Raw genomic sequence first — 25,238 nt, forward strand, 5'->3', positions numbered from 1 at the left:
CCAGACACTGAGAGAGGACGCTCCCCCACTCAGCCCCACTCTGCGAAGGACATGGCGACAGCATTGGGTGGGGGGAGGATGATGCTGACGCGGCCTCCCCGCCCGATCCTAGCAGCCTCATTCTCTGACAGTTACACTGCCTGAGTATTTTCTTTTCTCTTATGCATACCTACGTATCACAAGGAAAGCGTAGGTAGGGGGATACTTAGAACATTCCAAAATAATCAGACAACTCCAATACCCCTGCCAGCCTGGGCTCTGGTTATGCCGTGGTGCAGCCCATTGCTGAGACACAGGTCACCGCGTCACCGCTGCTGTGCCCCCAGCACACCCAGGGCCACGCGCCCCAGGACTCACCATGATCCCCAGCTCGTCGCAGAGCTCATAGAAGGCGTCCTGCTCATAGATGCCGCCCCCCCAAACCCGCAGCGCATTCATGTTTGCGTCCACAACCGACTGTAGAAGGAGCCGCAGCCTGAGGAGAAACCAGCAAAACAACCTCGGTCCAGGCATTTCGGGATACTAAGGAAAACTCCTAAAACATTCCCAGTCCGGCAGGAGCACACACCTGACAAATCACGATTTGTATATAATGTTAATTAAAGAAAGTGGGGCAAAACAGTGTACGTATCAATTGCATCACATAAAGGAGACAACTGAAAAGTTATTTACGGATGACACACTTTTTCTAAGTTTTTAGCAATAGTGGTGCACTGCTTTTAAAACTATCTTTTATAGCTTATTCCTATGGCGAAATCCTGTGTAAACCCCGGAAAGCACGCTTATTTTACAGGAACATTCCAAGCAATAAGACAAAATCAAAGTCCTTTTTTATTTTCCAAGTCAGGGTCTCACGAAGCCACTAACATGCAGTCCTCCTGCCTCAGCCTCTCAGAGTGCTGAGGTTATAAGCATGTACCACCACATCCAGTGAGAATTTCATTTTCTTATGAAATCTAAAATACATACATTTTTTATACATACATTTGGAAAAAGGGAATTCCCACAAGTTTTAGCCAAATTAGGATTTCCTTTCTAAACACCAAATAATACAACATAATACATATATATATATATATATATATATATATATATATATATGAGTTAAACCGAGTAGGAAATATTTTTATCTAAAGGTCTATTCCCAAAACCTCAAAAAAACACTTCTAGTTTTTTTTCTAAATCTAAAATATTTTATGACTTACTTTGGCTTAATTTTAAAAGTTTTATTGCATATATTTAAGGTATAGAACATGCTAGCAAGGCACATAGGTAGTTAACTAAAAGATTACTACAGCAAGCAAATTAACGGATCCACCGCTTTGCAAAGTAACCATTTTTCTGGTGTGTTTTTAGTTGAGAGCAGCTGTACCCCTCAATGCTCAAGAATTCCATGGATGGCACAACACAGTGCCTGGCATGGCCATGCCCACACCTGGTCCACCCCACACCTGCCTGCGTCTCATCTCCTCCCCCTCATCCCTCCCCAAGACTTTTTAAGTTCTTTCATTAAGATCAAAGATAAGTCTTATACAAGAAGATAAACGTGAGTTTCCATCTTCAAACCCACACTCAAAACCATACCAACTCCCCATGCTGAATGTAATTACATATTGCAAACATAATTAGTTAAAATAAAAAATTTAAAAATATGTTCAGGGTATTCTGGGGAAAGGGTTGGATTGGATACTCTTTTCTTTTCTAGACCTCAGGATCCCCAGCGCCACCCTTGTCGCTTTGTTTCTCCAAAGTAAATATGCTAGAGATTTCTAAACACCAGCCGGCTTCGGCGGTCTTGCACAGACTGTAGCCAGGAGAATGGAATTTCCGGTTGCAAAATGCTGCCCAACCCGAAGCTGCCATCAGGCTAGAATCCCACGCTACCTCTCAGATCCTTCTCCCAGGACTAAAGCAGGCAAAGATGAGCGCTCTTCACCTCGGGGGGGCCACTGTATAAAGGGGAAGAAAAGAGCAAAGCCAGTAGCTTACACATCCGGGGTCACCCTCTCCTGGAACGCGTCTGCCGGGATCCAGTTGGAGCCTTTCAGGAAGATGGGAAAGCCATTGATTCTAAAGTAGAAGCTCAGACCCGGAGACCCCTTTATGGGCTCTTCTACAAGCTCCACTGTCCGGAAATAAACCTGTTGCAAACAGAATCAAACAAATATCAAGAACATCAGCAAAACTCATTTAAAAGGAAGCCTGCTTTTTAAGCAATTTAATCAAGTTTAATGTTCATATTCCTATTGCTACAAAGCAACTCATGTAAAAATGCACACTGCAGAAGATATATATAGTCTGTTACTTCTCTTTAAAAAAATATGGAAACCATTAAAGGTAAGATACATTGCTATCTTTCCCATGAAACAGGTATCGGTAATTATAGGAGAAAAAGAGGCAAACATGAAGGCAACATTTCAGGACTGAAAATTTATTCTTTTTCACAAACATAGAAAAAGCCATCAGCGGAACTAACGCATTTTCCACTGAAAGTCACCTCCTCGTTTCAGTGTTATAAAAAGGTGCTAAAGTGTGCACGTCAGAGACAAAGAAACAGCCCGGGTTTCCTAAAGCAGCAACGTCCCTCGCAATCTGTACCCATGGAGCTCTGCAATCGCCTTGTTCCAAGGGTACCTGAACCCCGACACACACATTAACCCCACTGCCTGGAGCCTGGAACCCTGACCACACACATCCGTGATGTGCCACCTGCAGCGAGGTCAGACGGGCACACAGGCCACGCTGTCCCTGCTGCCAAGGATCTGTGACTCCATCCCCACTCTTTGGGCCAGGCAGCAAGACCCTGAGACACTCGGACAGCCTCGGCACAGCTGCATCCTCATCAGCCATGACCCAGACCAGGGATAAGTGGCCCGTGGCCTCCGTGAGGCCTCGCCCTGAGCCCAGCTGGCACGCTGCCACTTGAGAAGTCCATGCAAGAATCACCAGCTGTTCGCATAATGAAGGTACCACGTTCCTTTCTTACTGGCCCGTCCCGGTGACAGGGCTAAAGGTGCCAGCACTAAGGTTACAAGGAGACAGACAGCTGGGGTGGGGGTGGGCCGGAGATCACAGCTGCCTGAGGACAGGAAGGCTCAGGGCGTCCAGAGCTGTGACGTCCACACTGTGGTTCTAAGTGTGGCTGGGGGCCTCGGGGCCCCTGCACCTCACAACTTGTCCCTCCTCCTTCCACTCCTCTCTCCCATCTTCTCTTCCTCCCTCCTCCCTCCCTCCAATGGATTTTTCCAGAAACTGTGGATGTGTGACTCTTCCTCAGTGTTGGGCGCAGGCGCTCAACATACCATACCCCACCCGGGACTAAGGACCACGCCAGCTTCCGCAATGCGCTACGTCCCTCCTTAAATTAGCCAACCCGTGTGCACTTCGTGCTCACTCCATACTCTGTGGCAACTCCTGATTGGCCACAGCTGGATATGGTAGCCGGAGCCTACATCCCATTCCCGCCCTGCTTTCTTGTGGCAGCCTGTGATTGGTCACGGCCGAATATATAAACCAGAGCCCGCCTAAATAAACTAGCAGTTAACTGTTGTCCACAAAAGCGTCTCCTGTCTCCTGTTCATTGGAGCTGCGCCGGTCAACTGGTGGCCCGTACGGGGAGCCCGGAGAGCTGAGACCCTCTCTCCCAGAGCGCTGAGACCCTCTCTCCGACAGTACGAGGAGAGCTGAGACCCTCTCTCCGATGGAACAGAGCGTCAACAGGTAAAACCGTCAAGCGCCAATAGCGGGGGCTACTTGGCGGGCGGGGGCTGACAGGTTAAACTGCTCAACGTTGGTAGCGGGGGCTACGCAACAGGCAGCGGGGGCTGCAGGGCCGGATAGCGGGGGCTATCGGGCAACCTTGGGCGGACGCGTCGCAAGGGTCAGGAACTCGTAAAGGGGCCGGTTTTGGGGGCGCCGTAAAGGGGCGCGGGGACTAAGCTGTCCCTGTATAAAAAAAAAAAAAAAAAAAAAAAAAGGAAAAAGAAAAAAATAAATAAATAAAAAGAAACTCTTGAAATTCTGGTTAACATGGGTAACACGGCTACTCAGCCACTGTCAGTCGCCTTAAGCGACTTACTGAGAGAAAAGGGATTACAAATGAAACAAGAACAAATTCAAAACTTCCTCGATCAGGTCGATAAGGTAGCACCTTGGTTTGGTCCCACGGGGTCCATTACCATCCCCAGCTGGGATAAATTAGGGAGAGATCTTGACTTTGCAGCAGAAAATGGCCTCTTGGAGCCAGGAGTCAGACCCCTTTGGGCAGTGGTGAGAAGCTGCCTTGCAGACACCTCTTGTCGTGACCATATAAGGGCTGGCGCCATGGCGCTTGATTACCATCAGGCAGAATCCTCCCGCGAGCAATCTCGTGAGTCCAGTGCCGCAGGCGAGGTGACCCCACCCAACCCAGAAACAAAGGACTTGTCAGATAATGAGGGGGAGGAAGAAGAAGTATACAAAATGGTGGATGCAGACACCACCAAAAGAGGGGAAGTCACACACACGCAGTCGAGAGGGCCTTACTCTGAGGCCATAAATGAGCTGCAACGCAGGATTTCTCAGAGTAAATGGGTCAATGAAAGCGAGTACGGGATCCCAGGGCCGCCCCGTATAAGACCTACAGCTCTACCTCCCGACCCGCCAGATTATCATACTCACCGGAGACCCTGCCATCAGCTATGTAGCTGTCCGAAACGGGTCCAGACGTCCCCTGGGACATTCCAGGAAGACCTTTGGCATCAAGTCAAAAGAGACGACCCAGGAGGCCTGGGCCGTTTTCTCCAGGCTTTTCCGGTTGCTGTAGATGCTCAGGGAAACAGAGCCCACCTGCCTATAGATATGAAGGCGATAAAGCATCTTAAGGAGGCCAGCACCATGTACGGTGTTAATGGGGCGTATACCCTGTCCCTAGTAGAAGCCATGGCAGGAAATGCCATGACACCTGCTGATTGGGCCAGTTTGTGCAAGGCAGTGCTCAGCCCAGGCCAATATCTTGATTAGAAAGCTTGGAATGTTGAACTTGCCACAGAACAGGCCCAAGCTAATGCCCAGAACAATCAGGCCGCCTGGAACGCGGATATGTTATTAGGACAAGGGCAGTATCTCAATAACCAGCTGATATTTCCACAAGAGGTGTATGCACAGATAAATAGAATAGCCATACAAGCATGGAAACGGGTCTCGGCTAGGGGAGAAGTCTCAGGCCACTTGACAAAAATTTTGCAGGGCCCGAGCGAGCCTTTTTCAGATTTTGTGGCCCGCATGATGGAGGCAGCAGGGAGAATTTTTGGAGACGCAGAGACAGCCATGCTGCTCATTAAGCAGCTCACAGCTGCTCTGGGTCAGCACCAGGTATAGTTCGTTAACTTGGCAGGAGTCGGGGCTTGCCATTGTTGACGGCCCTACCACGAGACAAAGCAGAAGCCGCATCCAAACTTATTCAAGAGCAATTAAAGTTAGGCCATATCAAACCCTCAAGTCTATTCTGTTTAAACAAAAGGAGGGTATTGCCCAGGGCATGACACCTAGGGCCAGACTAAATCTTGCCCTCTTCACTTACAATTTTGTAAACATCAACCCACAAGGATCCACGCCAGCACAGCTACATGCCAACCCTGTCGCACCCAAACATGGTTGGGTACGCTAGAAAGACCTCCTGCATGGGGTGTGGAGAGGCCCCAGCCCAGTACTTAGTTGGGGGAGAGGGGCGGTCTGTGTCTTCCCGCAGGAAGAAGGCAGCGAACCTGTCTGGGTCCCGGAACGCCTGATACGTCCCTGCAAACCACCAGACCCTGACCCAGAGGAAACGTCAACCACAGAACAGGGGAACCAACAGGAGCCTCACAAGCCAGACCAAGCAAGTATACCCACAACTCCCATTAACCATGGCACCTTGGCCAACTCCCCTGGTTAGTAGCCTCCTTTTCCCTTCCTTCTTACATCTCGTACGGTCCTTGCAGCCAATGACTTTTCTAAATTGCTCCACCGCAACCTGTTATATGTTATAATGTTGGGATAACAGTACACTTTCAGCTGTTGTTATGCAGGTACTCCAGTTCACACCGGTTCCAGTTATGGCGGACTCAGACGAGTTTCCTGTGATCCAGCTCGGGCCAACTCTCCAATTGGCTTTCATAAAGGAATGGGCAGGAACAGGGGCTCTGGCTACCATGACTACACTTGCTGCATTCGGCAGTCTACTTCTGCTCTGTAGGATTGGCAGACAAAGGAATAGGGACAAAGTATCAAACAAGCATTGCTGATCATGGAATCTGGTCAAAGCCCGGCAGCATGGCTCGCCATGCTGTGACGCAGGTGTGGAGCAAAGCATCGCAGGGGGTGTCGTCCTTGGCCAGGAGACACCCCGGTCCCCATGTCGGTGAGCATGCGGGTTGGGCTCATAAAACAATACTCCCGCCCCCTCCAAAAGAGCACCAACGAGTAGTGAGGCACCATCATGACTGCAGCGTGACACCTCACGAGGGGCACCGACCTCTGGAGACCCTGCGTCAGTTATAAAGAAAGGGGGAGATGTTGGGCGCAGGCGCTCAACATACCATACCCCACCCGGGACTAAGGACCACGCCAGCTTCCGCAATGCGCTACGTCCCTCCTTAAATTAGCCAACCCGTGTGCACTTCGTGCTCACTCCATACTCTGTGGCAACTCCTGATTGGCCACAGCTGGATATGGTAGCCGGAGCCTACATCCCATTCCCGCCCTGCTTTCTTGTGGCAGCCTGTGATTGGTCACGGCCGAATATATAAACCAGAGCTCGCCTAAATAAACTAGCAGTTAACTGTCGTCCACAAAAGCATCTCCTGTTTCCTGTTCATTGGAGCTGCGCCGGTCACCTCAGCCCCTAACTGCTGTGTGCTCTATCTGGGATGGAGATTTAGGATGTAAAGTGGTGCTTCACCCATTGACAGATGAATGAATAAAGCAAATGTGGTGTTTACACACAGTGGAGCACTACTCTGCCATAAAGAATAAACTCTGCCATTTCTTGTAGGAAAATGAATATACCTTAAAACCCTAATGTTCAGTGAGCCGAATCAGACACACCTTTATGTGGGAAAGCTAAAGTGTAAATAAAGAGCGAAATGAAAGATAGGTAATAGGAAACGGGAAGATAGATCTTTCTCAGATGGGAAGGGGACCAAGAGATGGGGGGAGAAGAGGGAAGGGGACGAGGAAAGGAAAGAAGATGCTCTGTGTGTGTGCACCAGGCCCACACAGGCAGACTTCATGGACCGCAAACATGGACTGATAAACAGAACTGTAACCAAGAAAGACGCTCTGCAAGCGAGAGGCTCGACTGTGCTCAGCTCCGACTCCGTCTCCGCTGCTGACGCCTGTGACCTCACAGAGCCCACGTCACACCCCAGCTCCCCTGCACCCCACTCAGGAGCAGGAAAAGACGGCTGCCGTCAATCTACTCACAGTAATATCTTTACTTAAAATTGAATTTTCATCAAAACGCGTTTTAGAGTTTGTTAATATTTTACCTCATCCAAAAAGAAATTCTATTTCTAAAACGCTTTTTCCTCATTTAAAGATGGATTGTTAAAATAGGATTAGAAGATACATTCTCAGCCTAAACTATATTGACAACATCTAAAAATGCTGAGCAAAAGAAACACATTACAGAATCTTTTGGCTCATGGAAGCAAAGACTCCACTCCAAAGAAACCACGTAAAATTATAAATAAGAAGCAGAACGATAATGAAAGCTATCTTTTCCTCAGCCGGATAGATGTTGGTAATTCACAGGCAGGCAGTGCATGGCTATAATCCCAGCATTCTGGGAGGCTGAAGCAGAAGACTCCAGGTTCAAGTAGTGGCAAGTTTAGTGACTTAGCAGGACCCTGTCTCAAAACAAAAATGGGCTGGAACATTGTTGATTTCCTATTATCTTGTTTTGAGGTCCTGTATCGCTCTTATTGTCTTGCTTTGATTGGCTTTATTTTGTGTACTTTGGTTTTATTCTCTTCAAAATAAAAAAAAAAAATTAAAGGGCTGGAAATACAGCTCTGTGTGAAGGTGTTGGGCTCATTTCCCAGTACCACATCAAAAAAAAAAAAAATTACTGTACTGTGTTTTCCACAGGGAAATACCCATATGTGGTACGGCTGACGTTGGTGTCATTCTGAGACTAACAGTGCACAGAACAAAGAGGAGAAATTCAAGTACTTTAAACTTGGCATAAGAAGCTCTTTAAAAGCCAAACACTTTTTAAACCAGCAAAGCAACAGGCACAGACGCCTGTCCACTGATAGATGGATGATAAGGGTCAGCTGCCTCCCAGCTGGGGAGGGCACACAGGAGCAGGAAACCTGTGTGCACAAGGCTGGCCGGTCTCAAGGGTCTACCCTGCAGAAACACACCTCCACCTTGCAAATAAGCTGAAGGCCTCCCTGTCGGCTCGCACTGCTCCGCTGCTGGTGTGGCCAGTCATCAGGGAACTTCTGAACCAAAGTTTTATACCCAGTGAAGTTTTATACCCAGTCCTCAGAGGCATGGAAGCATTCACAGAACCCACAGCTGAGTCTCCAGGCTCCTGAGAGGAGCCGAGTGGGAACCGCAGGCCCTGCAGGGGCCGGGATGCACAGCAGGCCAGGAAGTCCCCGAGAGCAGGGGCGACTGCACCGCACCAAAGCTCAGGCAGCGTCCAAGCTCTGTGACGCTGCCGTGCCTGGACAGGACACGCCACGGGCACATGCAAGGCCGCAGCGCCAGGAGCTCTGCAGAGAGAAGCTGCACCCTATCCAGCAGAAAGCTGAGACAGGTGTGTCCCTCAACCACTCCCTGCCCTCAGGAGGAGACTAGTGGGCAAACTCTGGGTATTCAGAGCTGGGCCTGTGGCAGAAACGAAGCAAGCCTGTCACTCCCCAGAGAACACTGCGGCATCTGCGGCCCATGAGGAAACTCAAGCCGTCAAGTGAAACCTAAGAGATGGAACCACCCCTCAGAGCATCGAGCATCCAGACACGAAGACCTTTGAGATCAACAGGGTACAGGGTGAAGGGCTTCAACATCGGGAGCATTCGTTGACTCAGGAAGTGGACATTTCTCAAATAACCAGAGTGTCACACTGCAGGACCCATTAAAAGTGCAAGCAAGACCAACCTACTCTAAGGTCAAGGCACAGAAAGCTCACAGGAGCGGCTGCAGAGAGCACACAGCACTCACCTTTAAGAAACCACCACCTGGTGACAGGTGTGGTGGTGCACACCTGTAATCCCAGCACTCGGGAGGCTGAGGCAGGAGGATCATTGCGAGTTTGAGTCCAGCCTCGGCTACAAACTGAGCTCAAGGCCAGCCTGAACTGCATATCAAGACCCTGCCTCAAAAAGACAAAAGAAGGGAGGGAAGGAAGGAAGGAAGGAAGGAAGGAAGACAGACAGACAGACAGACAGAAAGACCTCAGTAACCTCAGTAACCAAAGATCCTCCTTCCTCTGGCCCCGGAGCTGTGTCACTCAGATTTTCTTCTGATGTTTCAACCAAGACAGCATTTTATAAATCAGATGTAGATGTAGATGAGAATCTACACATTTTTAAAATATTGAAGGGAATTGAAACTGTATAAAACAGTATCATTGTCCATGCCCAATTTTCTACTTCACATTTTTATTTTTCATAAAACAATTCAGCCAGGCATGGTGGCACACACTGTAATCCCAGCACTCGGGAGGCTGAGGCAGGAGGATCATTGCAAGTTCGAGACCAGCCTGGGCTACAAAGTGAGCTCAAGGCCAGCCTGAACTGCATAGTGAGACCCTGTCTCAAAAAGACAAAACAAAGAAAAAAATAATTCAAACATACTAACAGAATGAATGAGTTTACTGTGGTGAATTTAAATGAGTATGCAAACATTTATTTCACAGTCTATAAATATTTACTGTGGCAAATATCAATATCTACAGTCCACAGAAACACAAGCGTGTTCTGGTACTCAGTGCTTTTCGTGAGTGTTAAATAGTTCTGAGTCCAAAATAAACCTAAGAATCATTAATATAGGAAATAGAATTCAATGGTTCCTCATACTCTATTCAGTCTGTAAACAGTGCTAATGTAAACACAACACCTTTAACATGTTTCTCTTTTCTTTGCAAATTTTGTCAGGTGACATCTCTGCCTGTCTCCCAAATCCTGCAGTAGAAATGCACAACCAGGGTGAAAGCACCCGGTACGCCACTGGCCAGCACCTCTGCATGGGACAGTAATGCCCAGCTGTTCAGGCCCTTCTAACTGGCATCATCTCTGTCCCCTGGGGATCGTGACAGGCAATATACAGTAAATCCTTCTGCAACAGGTGCTTCACTTCCAACAAAATAGTCTCTCCAAGCTTTTTTAAAACACCCATGAATGATATACTCGCCTCCACAATGGAGGTATGTATCATCTTCTTATGAGACAAAAAAATTTAAATGGCCCTATAAAGCAAATTACTATCTAAAGGCTGGAAAAAAGTACAAACACCAAAAACCTAAAAAATACATAAAACAGTTCTGGGTGTGGTGGCTCAAGCCTGTAATCCCAGCACTCGGGAGGCTGAGGCAGGAGGATTGTTGTGAGTTCGAGACTAGCCTGGGCCACAAAGTGAGCTCAAGACCAGCCTGGACTGCATAGCGAGACCCTGTCTAAAAAAAAAAAAAAAAAAAGAAAGGAAGGAAGGAAGGAAGGAAGGAAAGAAAGAAAGAAAGAAAGAAGAGAAAAGAAAGCCAAGCAGTTTGAATTTAGTATGTTTTAAGTTTCAATTTTTTTATCACCCAGTCTATTTCCTCCTCCCCAGGTTCGTGCTTTATTGGCTTCATAAAGGTTTCATTTTTAAAATGGGTGGATTAATCCACAAAGTGCAGAAGAGCCAAAAGTGTTCCTTCTGAGCCCCACCGAGAGGTCCTCAGGGGTGTGTGACCAGTACAGTCTGCGCGCCTCGGGTTTCTGTCTCAGGGGACCAGATTCTGATGCAGTGAATCATCGATTCGCAAACCAGCAATGCTGCTCAGCTGTTAGTAATCAGACCCTTTAGAGCAGCTGGCATCACTAGATTTTCAAAAGAGGAATTTTCTTGTGGACCACAAAAGCCCCTGAGTGTATTCCTGAACACCGTAAACAGTATCCCTTCTGAAGCCACTTCACACCTACCACCGTGCACCTCCATGACAGGCAAACACTGACTGCTTCCTTGCTCTGAAGGTGCCTGCATGTGCAGAATCATGAGGACACACGCTCAGGGGCTGCACCATTCAGCTCGTCAGACCTGAGGGGACCTAACGGGCCAGCGTGCACATCCACAACACAGTTTATCTGATGTCCTGCAACCGGATGTGTAGCTAGCGCACAATACGTGATAAAAAGAAAAAGCACAGTGAATCTTAAAAACCTGTTCATTAGAGTAAAAGACACGCTGCCAGGAGTGCCCCAAAGCCTCCCTCACTCCAAACACCCTCGTCCCACCGCTCCTGCCACTTGGGAGGCAGCTCTCAAGGCCGCCTTCCCGGAGTGACTTCAGTTGCGTCTTCATCGCTGCCTCAGCATCCTGAGTTGATTCAAAACTTGTACTTGTCGAGTTCATTTTGACCCACCGAAGGGGCAGATCAGAGGCAGAGAACACTCAGCGTTAAAGCAGGGGTAAAACCATCACGTGCTCATCGTGTGTCAGGTACTTGAGGAAGCGCAGCCTGCTGTGTCCCTATGGAAGTGTAACTCACGTTCCCCACCCGCTGACCTGATCCCCTTCCCGGAACCAAAGGCTCAGACCTTCACTGGTGCAGCCCACACCGATCAATGAAGCAGTTTGCCCCTGTAAGTCTGGGCACATCCCAAACTCACCAGGCATCCCGAACCACATGCCCCTACCTCTGAGGACCACCCTGCTGCTAAGATGGCTTCTCTTCTGCTTTTTCTGTATTTGTCACACTTTAAATTAACTTCTGCTTTGCACTGTATCAGTCTTGACTCCCCTACTGTCCGCTAAGAGCCCCACTCCTTCATCTTCACCAGAGCGAGAGCAAGGACCTGAAGAGAGGCGGAGGGCCACTGTGGGGGACCCCAGCCCCCTCAGAGACCCTCCCACTGGATGCAACGGTACCACGCGCTCCACTGCTGAGCTTCTCCCCACCCCTCTTTATGCTTTATTCGGAGACAGGGTCTTGCTAGGTCACCCAACGTTGCCCAGGACACAATGACCCAGTTGCTTGGAGGAACCTTCTATGGGTCAGAAACGCCAGTGTGACTTCCCCACCCCAGCCCCACACACAACGGGCACCCTGACCTCTGCTCAAGGCTGCTACATGCAGGCCACGAGAATTCCCAGATATGTTGCTAAGCAAAAATACACCACTGACACCATGTTTTAATTCTTTGTTTTTGTTTGCTTTTGTTGTTTTGTTTTGTTTTGGGATTTTTTGCTTTTTTTTTTTTTTTTTTTTTTAGACAGGATCTCACTATGTAGTCCAGGCTGGCCTTGAACTCACTTTGTAGCCTAGGCTGGTCTCAAACTCACAGCAATCCTCCTGCCTCAGCCTCCCAAGTGCTGAGGTTACAAGTGTGAGCCATCACGTGCAGCTCTTTCTTTAGTTTTAAAACTAAATAAATTTTAAAGGAATGAACATCCATTATAAAGATGCTTTTAAAATTAGCAGATTCTTCCATATACAAACAAAAGCATGTACTGAACCAAGCACAGGTTTACATGTGGCATCTCATGTGTTCCATGGTTGCCATCTTAAATTTTAAACACAAATGTAACACCCATGAAGGGCCGGGAATTTAGCTCAGCACAAGTGCCTGCCTGGCAAGCACAAGGTCATAACTTCGATCTCCAGTACCAAAAAAAAGAGAAAAAAATCCTGCAACCCCAAGAGTTATCTGAGACTGACAGTTAAAGTAACGCATGCTAACAGTTTCCTCCTGCTTATAATCATCTGCTACTGTCTTTTACTGCTAACTGCTACAAAATAAAGCAAGGACTGGAGATATCAACTGTGTTCAAAACTGAAACATCCTCTCATAATGACTGCATGAGCCCAGCACGGTGGCACATGCCTGTAATTCCAACACTTGGGAGCTGAAACAGGAGGACTGCCGTGAGGCCAAGGCCAGCCGAGACTATGCAGCAACGTTCTGTCTCAAGGAAAAAAACAGAATGCATGAGAGAAGTCTTCACGGGTCAGTGGGCACTACACTTTCTGGCATTATTTACACCTGCTAATACACAAAATATTTTTTTTAGTCAATCTGTCACATACATCCCACCCCCACCCCACGAGCAAGGCTGAGGTTAGAGGGAAGAAGCCACACTGTAGAGACCTGCATCCTCAGAGGGAGCATCAGTGAGCGGCCACTCCACACCTCTCCACCACTCTGGGGACCTTAGATTGGAGGAACCCAGGTGCCTGGCCCAGGCCCCAACACCTCGGGGTACAGCCAGTTTAGGAAGCGCCCAAGACTCAGGAACTGGCTGATTCGGAGGCACGCAGGAAAACGTCAAGACGAAGGAGCAGGGCGCAGTCTCAGACCTTAGCCCACCCAGGACAAGTCCCGGGGACACAGGCACAAAAGAAATTAGAAGGCACACGCCTGAGACTTCTGAATGATGGCAACTGAACTAAAGACACAACTTAGTGTTGTATTGTTTGATTAATTTTGCATGCCTGTATCTGGGAGTCTGAGCAACTATTTAGAGAAGAACAATGTGCAGTATAATAACTATTGCTGATTTCCTTCTGTCTTGTTTTTGAAATACAATATCATTTCCACTTTCTGCTGCTCCCAGGTTCGCTGCTCCCACAGCCCTTTCCACTGGGGAACCCACACTTTTGACAGGAAGAAGGAAGTTATACTGTGTTGTGTGTGCCCTCAAAATTCATGTCCCCCTGGACCCTGAAAATGTGACGTTGTTGCAGATATGCTTAGGTAAGTGAGGTCACAGCAGGCTCTGACTAGTGTCCTTCTGAGAAAGGACAAGGCCTTGTGATGATGAACACAGAGACTCGAGCAAGGCATCTATAAAGCAAGGAATGCTAGGGGTCAGCGGAAGTGGAAAGCAAGGTCTCCTCCCAGGAAGGTTCTTGCCTGCAATGATTTGTCAGCAGAATGTCTGATGTCGTGACTTTAATTTTTAAAGCACTGGTGATTTTCCCAAGTCACTTTGTTAGTCCTTTTCCTGTCACTATAACAAAATGCCTGAAGCCAGCTAACTCATGAAGATTAGAGGGTTTATTTAACTCGGGTTTCTGGAGTACACATTTGTGTCAGGTCACTCACAGAGCCCCTGAGGACCTAGTTGCTGCACTGCTCCACAGTAGCGATGTAGTCTTTGTTCTGGTTTGGATCTAAAATGTCCTTCAGAGGGCTCATTTGTCGAGGCGGGGCTGTGGGAAGCTGACTGGTTCCTGGGGCGCAGTGCTCACCAGCGGGTCCATCCATTGAGGAGTTCACATAGGGCTGTGCGGTGGAGGGGAGGGCCTGGGCAACAGGAGAGGGTCACCGGGGTCATGACTCACAGGGTGCATCTCTGTCCTCTCTCCTCCCTCCGTCCGCTTCCTGACTGGTTGCCACCTCACAGTTCTGCCTGGAAGCCAGCCAAGCGTGGACTGGACCCACTGGAACCGAAAGCCCACATAAACCTCTCCTGTAGGTGGCCGATGCCAGCACTGTGCCCCACTGACAGGACAGTGGCTAAAGAACTACGAAAAGAGGACAGGGCGAGTGTGCCAGCTTGGGACTCGATCCCCTCTCCTCCTGCTTCTCTTCCTTCTTCTTCTCAGAAGCAGAGGGCAATCCCAGAGCCTCACGCACACCAGGCAAACCACTGAGCTGCAACCCAGCTCAACTCTACCCATAACACCACCGATGCCCTTGCGGGGCCCATCCTGAGACTCCTCATCACCTCCCTGGGGCCCCACCTCCAAATATCTGTAACACATAACTCTGGGGATTAAGTTTCCAATACAGGAATTCTGGGGGACAATCATTCAAGCCATAGCATTCTTCTTTCAACACTGAAAAGAATTTCAGTCATCAAAATATTCCTCCATGTTCATGAAGAAATGCAGCCGGCCCCTTCCTGTCTCCATGGCACTGCCTTTGCTAGGATCCATACACTTCTGGCCCAGGAGCTGCAGCCAGTCCTCAAAGGCCTTTGTCTTCACTAAATGCACTGCTGTCTTGTGACATGACAAAGAAAAATAGAATGCGTGAGTCTAATCTCAGTGGAAGAGAAGCAAGCAATGCCGATTTCAATGGGATATTTTAAAAATAGGACTATTCTGCAGCTGGAGAGGTACCTCAATGGTAGAACACTTGCCCAGCGTGTGTAATGACCTAGCTTTGATCTCCAGCACACAAAAGAAGAAACAGTTCTGCAAAAAGCAAGGCCAGGGTAAAAATAAGGCCATCCAGAAAAAAGTCACAATGGTAAGATGAGGAGCCGGTGACAAGGGAATGGTGTCTGTAGTCCCCTGTGACACACTGCCCAGTGTTGGTGACCGTGGAAGCGAGGATGAGCCTCAGCTGATGCCAGGGGATGCAGCTGAGCACTGTGTACCCAGCTGAATGCACATGAGCCCCACGATCCAGCAATTCCGTCACTGGCAGAGTTGCTGGTGACAGCAGGTGTGCCCCTGGCATCACCTGGCATCAGGGTTGCATCACCCATGGTCACAGAAGCACTGCATGGAAGAGCCAAACGTCACATGTGGAATTATCCGACAATGGAATATCACCTCACAATGGAAACATGCAAGCCACTGCTACTTACAACATTCCTGAGTGCCATGGACATAATGGTCCATGAATAGGAAATTCAAAAACACGTGAAAATAAACCACTATTAGATGTAAGGATAACAGATTGGTGAGGGGGAGGTAGTGACTGGGGAGGTTCACGGCAGGGCGGGGGGACTTCCAAGGTTCAGATGGTGTCTACTTCTTTATTGGGAGGTCGGTTTTATGAATTCACTCTCTGATAATCCATTAAGCTTTTCATTTATGCTGTTTCTCTTCTCTGTGTGTGTATTATATTTCACAATCAATACTGCATAAAAAGGAATCCCAGGGGATATTGCTCAGTGGCACAGCACCTACCTGGCAAGTGCAAGGTCATGAGTTTGATTCCCAGTGCTTAAAAAAAAAAAAGAATCCCAGTCTGGCACACTCCCACCAGAGAACAGCTAGAAAGAAATAAGACTGAGAGACCCTAGGCAGGAAGCAGAGATTGATGGCAAGGACTCAGACAACTGCTGGCTGAACTCAGGCAAATCTGAAATCAACGGAAAAGATTTGGCAGTGAAGGACTGAGGAGCAGTTAAAATGCCCTGGAAAAGCCAGCCTGGATGGAAAGAAAGGGAAACGATATCATCTCTCTCTTACCAAATCTGGCTTTTACTAATACTTTTTATCTTAATTTCAAAACCACATATTGATTCTGAAACTTACAGAGAGCTCAAATTCTTATATCATTCAGATTTTCATTACTGGCAATTTTAGACTTGCAGGGAGGCACAGGAGATCATTCAATCTAATCTCCACCTCCAGTCAAATGAATAAATAAGAAAAAATATTGCTCAGTAAATCACTCTAGTAACAACAATCTTGACCAGGGCAGAGTCTCTCCTTCACTGGCAATACAGTCCTCCCATTAAAATCTGGTAAAACAAAGCTCATACGGATGACAACAAAGTCTGTTGCCAACACAAGCAGCAGCCTGGCCCCCGGGACCATGGCTATAGCAACCCCTGAGTACCCAGATGACTGAACACTGTGAAATGAATTCCAAGGAAACAATCCCCCAGGAAGCCTTCTCAAGCAGGAGTCTCAGGAGCTCTCTCTATACATGAAAGTGTAGGGAGCGGCTTAGAACGGCTGCTGCTGCCCTGCCCCTCCCCCCTGAGGGCATTTTGTGTGTCAACCTACATTTCCCATGATCCTCCCCTTGCCTACAGTGCGCATGACGTGAGCAACTTCCCGCTTCAGCCTACATCCCCCATAATCCTCTCCTGCTTACGTCATATATCCGGATGTGACGATGACCTATCAGATAACACTCCGTGCCCTCTTCCTGCCCCATTGGCCCGCCTCCACCCTATATAAGTTGTAGCCATTTTAAGAATAAATGAGACTCCATTGGAATCTCATCCTGTCTCCATCTCTCTTTTCTCTTGCCCTGCCCTTCATCCCCGTTCTTTCTCCAGGCGAGGCCCATGGACCGATCCGCAGGACGGATCATGAAAGCTTTTACACTTTTGCACCCTGAGTTGCAGTAGGTGGGGTCTTGTTGATTTCTGAGGTGTCCTCAAGGCAGCATTTTGTATCTGTACAAAGGACTTAGTTTCTTTTTAATGGTATCGATCTCTTCAGCAACCACCACTCTTTCATTCCAGCTTTACATATGATTCTTTTCTACACAAAACTTAAGATTTTCAAAACTTTCTGCTCTTCTTTTTGTCCCTGATCTCCATTATAATGACTGAAAGTTAAAGTGCTTGTGCCATGTCCTGAACACTGGGCTGCCTGGAAATTTCCTCCCCCAGATCAACTTCACAGCCCTTAAACTCAGCCTTCAGCAAAGTCTTAGGACAGGAACAAACTCTGCCCACATGTAAAATGCATGGCCTCTAGTCCAGTTCTCAGTAGAGCACTCTTACTGACTGAAATCTCAGGCGCCTGGGTTGATTTTGTCTCATGATTTCACAAGGTTCAGTCCATGGTCAGTTGGCCCCAAGATAGAAATGACCCAGTGAGAGGTAGAGGAAAGCTGCTCGACCATGCTCAGCCAGGAAGCAGAAGAGAAGGGAGGAAATGGTGACAAGAATACTCTTCCAAGTCACACCCAATGACCACCTCCTTCAGCCAGGCCCCACCTCCTCACGGCAATCAGCCATGAACTCATGAATAGATGGACCTAGACCCACTGAACAACGATGTGATCCACTCACCTCTCAAAAGCCCCAGCTCTGAGCACAGGAGACTTGAGGGGATCATTAGATATCAAAACCATAGCACTACTCATTCAATCTAAACTATACAACCTTTGTTAAAAACTAGTATCATTAGTCTCTCCTTAAAACCCAAGAATCCCCGTTCGCCAGATGGCACCTACTCCCCAGCTCAATGTGTAAACACCAGTAGATTTGAGGAAATGACAATAAATAGCAAAAGAGATAAGTAGAAGTTAAAATTTTTGGTTCTGGGGAGTAGAAAATAGGAAAAGGTGGGCAAAGGAGACTATTTTGTCATATAAGCCTTGTAGTAATATGTGAGCTTTAAAATTATCTTATGTATATAAAATTATCATATGTATTGCTTGGATATAAACAAGTACAGTTTAAAAGCACAGCAGGTGGGGGTGTGGCTCAGTGGTAGGGTGCTTTCATAGCAGGCGGAAGTCCCTGAGATCAGCCCCAACATCATGAAAAGAACAGAAAGAGAGTACCAAAGGAGAATGTGACAAAATACTATGCAAAGTCTGATTCAGTTAAAAATGCAAATCTGTACACACAGAAAGCTTTTAAATGTAATAACTCTGAGTGGTAGAGTCATACATTTTATGCTTTCTTTTCCTTCAAAGATCTGTACAGCCACTTTAATAAGAAATATAATTTTCTCATAAAATACTCCAAGTATTACTGTCATGGTTTATGTCTCTGTCCCCCAGACCTCATGAGTTTGCATTGTGCATTTGTGATGGTTCATTGTCTAGTGCTTGGATGGATGGTGTCAGTGCTCCACCCACATAGGGGTGGAGCCAGGATGTGATGTAATGGCAGGAAGAAGGCGTGTCTTGCTCTTTGCTGGTTCCCGCTTGCTGTTTGCAGCCACCATGACCTGCAGTTCATGCCATGCCCGCCTGCCTTGGAGCCAACTGAGTGTGGACTGAAACCTCCAAAAACTGTAAGAAATAAACCTTTCCTTTCCCAACTTTAGGCTTCAGGCTCTCAGCAATGAGTATAACATAACTAAGACAATTACTTACCTTAGCAGATTTCTCAATACGTAAGCCTCCATCCAATTCAAAAAGAATGGTCATGTTGTACCCAGTCTGGTCCCCGTGTCCATTAGGCCACCAAGTTTCCACAGTAATATTCTTTTAAGAAATGAGAGAAATCACTCGAAATAATGAAGCATATTTTCAGAAAAACCATATGACTTAGAGCACTATATCAGTTTCTCATATTATCAAGCACAGAAAGCTGTACACTTTGAACGAGCACAGATCTCCCTACCTGACTATGCCAAATCATACCAACCCACTGGTAAGAGCCTAAAATCAACATGCCCAGAGCTTGGCCCACATTAAGACACAAAGAGGACAGCGAAGAACAGAACAGGACAGACAGGCACCAAGACAACTCTTCCTCTCCCTGACTCCCACACTTGCATTGATTCCACGTGGAGTAAGACTCTAAGGTTGGCTCTTCTTTCCAAGTACCCTGAAAAAGCTGTGGAGCTCTAACTCTATCAGGGCAGTCACTGAATGGTATCCACCCCATCCTTCTCAGTTTGCAATTACAACCAAAGAACAGCAAAGCTGGGAGAGGTTCAGGGTTAGAGGTAGGGGTAGGGCTTAGGGCTAGGATTTAAGGCCTAGGGTTAGGGGTCAGGGTTTAGAGACCAGAGGCCTGGGGAGGACTAGGATTAGGGTTAGAGATAGTGGCTAGGGGAAAATTTGCAGGAATAAATCCCATTCTAGCTCCATCCATAAAAGCTCAGGAATTTGGAATCATAATCCACATGGAGAGTGTGCACCTCCCATGAGACCTGTCCCCTGAGAGCTAAGGTCACTCTGTCTTTAGTGACTCTGCTAGGGGACAAGGCTCAGCTCCAGACTGCAGCACAAGTGCTGGCTGGGACAGGTCGAGTTTCTGATAAGGACTGGCCTTGAGTGGAGGACACCACTTTCCCAGGACCCCTCTGCCTCTGTTCCCACTTCTGCTGTTTTAATCAGTGCCCTAGAAAACCAACAGCTTACCAAGGAAGGCTCAGTAACTTTGGTAGTACACTGCTCCCTAAGTCTCCCTGACAGACAGCTGCTCACTGTCCTGTCCAAGTCATTCTCTGGACTGTCATCCCTCCCCATCTGGAGGCAGACATTTCTTTTATATCTCTCCAGAAATTCAGGCAACAGCACCAATACTCAAAATAACAGACCAGTAGCAAAGTAATCACTGCACTTAACTATAATGCATAGCATGTATATTGGATTTAGGGTACCACAAGCACAACAGAAAAAAATACAGTATTACCAACCTCTTGAGAGAGGAAAGGTTTCCAAATTAGTCACATTTTTTCCTTTTTTTTTTTCCATTTTCTTTTAACATTTGGGAAAATTGTATCAGGCATTGTAATACATACCCATGATCCCAGCACTCAAGAGGCTGAGGCAGGAGGATCACTATGAGTTTAAGGCCAGTCTGAACTGCATAGTAAGATTATGTCAAACCTCCCTCCACCAAAAAAATTGAGAAACTCATTCTTTAAAGTTTATTCTCCCACAATTATACGAGAGGTTAAAAATAGAGAAAAAAATGAGATGGACTTTCATACAAAGTCCTATCTTTCTTTGAACAGTTGTGACTTTCCTCCTGGGTCTCAGAAAGTCCTGGCACTCACCTTGTTAATTTTCACAGACAGCTCAACAACCCTCTCCCCGGGCTGGAGCTTAAGGCTGTATGCCTGCTGTATCTGCAGTTTAGGGATGGCCACGACCACCTGACCGCCAACTGGCTTTGAGCTGATAACATCCAAAACAGATTCAATTTCAACACTCCACACCTGGGCGGTGTCATCTAAAGCACAAAGAGAAAAAGGAAAATTATCAATGCCATCCTCGGGTTCAGTGGACATGAGGCCTAAGCCACTTCTAAACCAGTGAGTGCGCACAATACAAAGCCCCATGAAATGTTCTTTTAACGTAGAAAGCTTGAGCTTTATTCTAATGACCACAGTTACCTACTTTATATAGACTCGCACATGGGAAAATAAGGAGCAAAGTTTACAAAGCAGTCTTAGTTAACCAGTAATTTTCCTGATATTGCAAGGCATTTGTTTTCCCTTGTCGCTGTGTAATCCCCCTTCTAATACAGGAGAGCCCATCTGGTAAATCAGGACTCAAGTCTAGAATACAGCTCCCTGTCAAGTGTCTCCCGGAGACCCCACATTTGCATTTCCTACAGTACACCCATTCCAAGTGGGCAGTGACTTCAGAGAGCTAGGGGGAAAAAAGAGGGAGCAAGGTGGTGGTGTTTGAAATCCTCTGCAGGGTCCACCCTTCCCGACAACACTGTCCTCTTCCCAACAGCCCAGGCCCACTCCCGACAGAAAGGAGGGCAGGTAAGATTTCCCCAGGGCAGCTCAGGTTGGGAAGGAGAACGGCAGGGAGGGAGGGAGGGACCACGTGTCCGACCTGGGTGAACATCGACAGAAAGAAACGCAGACTAAAATGTGCACTGCTTCTACGCAAAAGGTCAAAGAACCACTGAGACACCTCTAGTTTGGGTCCAATACATGAGATTTGAAAATCTTGTGAAGAATGCCAGCTAACTCATGGGGCCCCTTGGAGGCCATTAACCCCCCAGAGTCCCGGCCCCCCTCTCCCGGGCAGGCCCTGCCGCCCACATGCACACTCATGGGACCCTGTGACCAGGCGTGAGCCATCCGCCCCTCTTTACTCCGGGCCAGGCCCAGTCGGGTGGGGAAAGCTGCATCGAGCCAGCCCTGTCTGCAGGCTTGGGCGGGGGCCGAGAGGTGCCACCACCACCGTGCTGGGAGTGGCTGCGGTTCCAAGTGGGCCCAACATGGTGGAGAGAGAGGTGGAGTCCGGCCCGAAAGAAGATCAAAAGCTGTTAAGAAGGAAAAAGGTGGGACAGAAGAAAAAATGGTGCTTGCTAGGAAGCTGGATAGAGAACCTCTCTGGGGAAAACAGCCCAGATGCTAGAATCTGACAACATGGAGAGGGTCAGATGATTGGAGAATGAGTCTCACTAACCCAGGAGGAAATTGAAAGAAAAATAAAATTAGGATGAGGAAGGAAAAGTGTGGATGGAGGGCTGAAGCCTGACACTGTCACTGAGACCCATTCTGTGCTGTACTGGGCGCCCGGTAGAGTCAGATGATTCAAGGTCATGCTGAAGCCACAGCTGCCGATAATGGCAGTGGGTGAGTCCCGGGCCCTTGGCGGGAGGATGTGGCACAGTGTGGAGCCAAGGTAGAGAGCTTTATTGGCTCTCGGTGAGTGCTGGAAATTGGGTCCGCTGGCATAGGTGGCTGACTGGAAGACATCTTGGAGTAGGGCAGAGCCTGGCACCACGGTGGCATCAGTCAACCCCCCCTGGCCCAGAGAGGACTGGTGGGAGCAGCTTGGGCTGAACCACACCCCTGGTCAGGAACCAATAGCCAGGAACAAAATTGTTCTGACCCTGTGACATCTGCCACAGCACAGGGTAAAGTGCTGAAGGCACTTGCAGGTTGACTGCCTCAGAGGGGAGGGGCCAGCCCGCAGCATCCCTGAGCACCACCTAAGATATCAGCAAACTGGAGACAGCAGCAAGCCCCAGCCAGCATGCTTTAGAAAAACTGTAAGTAATACAGAGACGGCCTGAGACCTCCTCCACACACCTTCTGAAAGAAACCAGAAACATGATAAGAGCAAAGATAAGAGAAAACCTCCAGCCGCTGACCTTGGGAAAATAAGCCCAGAAGAGGTAAATACAGAAGAGAACCAGTGCAGCAATCATGCAATGTTAGCCACAACATCAGCAGATATAAAGAAATACATTTGTGACTTCATAGATTAACTTAAAACTGAAATTCTAAACCAAGTAAGACAAGAAATAAAAAGGTTAATTAAAGAAATGCTAAGCTCCTCTCAAGAGAACACGGAAGAAGGAAGGAACTCAGAAAAGGAAGAGAAACCTTTGGTGAAGAACATAAACAAAATCTAGAATACATGAAACAGATCCAAAGAGATTACCAGGAAACTAAAAACTCCACTGAAAGCTGGCAAAATGCCTTGACAGAAACTAAAGTTAGCCTTTCGAAATTTGAAGAGAGATTTACAATGTGTGATCGTGAAAGAAAAGACCTATTAAAAATAACAAGGAACCAAGAAATAACAATTCAAAGGCTAGAAAACAGCAAAAGGATCTATAACTTAAAAATAAAAAATGTAAGCAAAGAAGCAGGAGTAACCACAAACGAATTATAAAGACTATTCACAGAAATAATTAAGGAAAACTTCCCAAGTGTAGGAAAAAGAAATGATATCCAGATAAATGAGGTGTACAGAAATCCAGTCACCTACAACCAAAACAGATCTACACCCAGGCATATAATAATCAAGATTCCAGAAATCCACTACAAGAACAGAATATTAAAAGCGGCCAGAGAAAAGAAGCAGATCACCTACAATGGACAAATCATCAAAATAATGACAGATTTATCAACACAAACTATTAAATCAAGAAGAGCCTGAGGGAAAATAGTCCAAGCCCTGAAAGAAAATAACCTCCACCCAAGATTACTGTATTCTGAAAATCTCTCTCTCAAAATTAATGGAGAAACTGTGGGAGTTCATGGCCATCAACCCAAACCTACAGAAAATACTGAAGAATATTCTAGAGAGAGAAAGAGAAAAAAAATACCAGGATTCCAGCAACAGTGGCTGAGAGGCCTCAATGAACAAGGAGGACAGTGGAATGAAGGAGAAAAATGGACAAATAATAGCAGAAAAATAGAATAGCAGAGATGAGGCAGAGAAGATGGGCTATAATTTTTAACATAGATAGGCTAGATACACTAACAAAAGGAAACACAGGCAGAGTAGATTAGGAGGCAGGATCCATCGAGATGCTCTGAATAGGAGATATATTCAACCTGAAAGAAGATAGTAAATATACTCACACTGAAAGTCAAAGACGAGAAAATGAAGCTCTAAGTGAAAGGGAACCAGAGAGAAATAGGGACAACTCGTCCAGCAGCTGCAGATAGGTTGGAAAGTTATGACACTTTTGTGCAGTGGAGAACTACACAGCTAGAAGGAAGGAAAACCTTGAGGTTTTAGTAGGTAAAGGAATATAGCTCAAGATCAAGCTCAGGGGTAAAAAGGTTCAGCACCACTCAGATAGATGACAGGTTGGCCTCCTTAATCTAAAAACTAAAGGAGCTAGTTGGGACCCAAAATATGCAAAGCATCCTGAGAAAGGGAAAGGTGAGGAATTGCCTGAAAAAGGAAGGCAGAGGACATTGTTAATAGCGTATCAGGATTTAAAAGCCACATTAGTCTTATCGCTCTGTTTGATTTTATTTTGTTCCAGTCTGTCTACTCATACTAGATTTGAGGGCACAGACAGCTATCCCAAACATAGCAGGCTACACTACGGTAACTATCCTTAATTTCCTACTAACTTAAACTGAAGCCCTGCATTACCTACATTGTCTTACTATGACTGATCTTATTTGAAGCTGGTTTGTTAAACTGCTGTTTTGCCTTGACTGATTTTATTCGAATTTAGTATGCTTGATAGTATCAAGTCTAAGAGTAAAGGCAACTACTCTGAAGATGACAAGATGTAAGAAGGTATTCATTCCAGTTTGATTATTAACTGCTTTTGAAATCCTACATTGTCTCCAAAGTTGTGTTTTTATTAAAATAGCTATGTAATGCTACATTCAATTACGATCACATAATATTGTGGTTTAATTGTCTTTTTCATTTCATGTTTTTCTAAGAATTCATTTTTTTGTCTCATTATGATCTAGAGAGAGAAAACATAGTAAAGAATCACTAGTTGATAGATTATGATCTGTTTTTCCTTATAATACAGAAAAGATAGATATACATGTAGAGATTCACACATGGGGAGAATTTCTAAACAGTTTACAGGAACAGATTATATAATGCATGATGTAATGAACAGATACTCTGAAGAAGAGACACTAAGAAACCCAGTGCTAATTCGGTAACATTATGATATAAAATCTAGCAAAACTATTATTCACTATTCAGAGTGATATTAGTCTAGTCTCTGATGTTCAATTTCAGCGTACATAAAGATAAAGACAGCTACTATGAAGAAAATGAGGGACATTATGGCGGTCACTATTGACTTCCCCAATATTAGGTCTTAAAGACCTAAAAAGCCTTCATCACCCTGTTATGATCAGATTAGTTCTATAACGTTCAGTATGTATTCACTGTGTGTGAAGAAACTATTTAGAAGAAAACTAGAGACAA

The 25,238-nt window shown here is 46.7% G+C and overlaps 1 protein-coding gene across 2 annotated transcripts in view; it reads right to left on the bottom strand.

Annotated features, from left to right (window-relative positions):
• Nucleotides 1-25,238, bottom strand: part of Manba (mannosidase beta) — an 82,939-nt gene that overhangs the window by 29,411 nt on the left and 28,290 nt on the right. For both annotated transcript variants that reach the window (XM_063260559.1, XM_063260560.1), the window contains 4 exons: nucleotides 20,618-20,793; nucleotides 18,981-19,091; nucleotides 1,990-2,141; nucleotides 358-475 (listed from right to left, as the gene is read on the bottom strand). In XM_063260559.1, the coding sequence (XP_063116629.1) occupies nucleotides 358-475; nucleotides 1,990-2,141; nucleotides 18,981-19,091; nucleotides 20,618-20,793 (557 nt within the window). The remainder of the gene's footprint in view (nucleotides 1-357; nucleotides 476-1,989; nucleotides 2,142-18,980; nucleotides 19,092-20,617; nucleotides 20,794-25,238) is intronic.

The sequence above is a fragment of the Cavia porcellus genome, unplaced genomic scaffold (assembly GCF_034190915.1).
Source record: "Cavia porcellus strain 051 isolate PalLab524CR breed Dunkin Hartley unplaced genomic scaffold, mCavPor4.1 scaffold_14, whole genome shotgun sequence".
Lineage (NCBI taxonomy): Eukaryota > Metazoa > Chordata > Mammalia > Rodentia > Caviidae > Cavia > Cavia porcellus.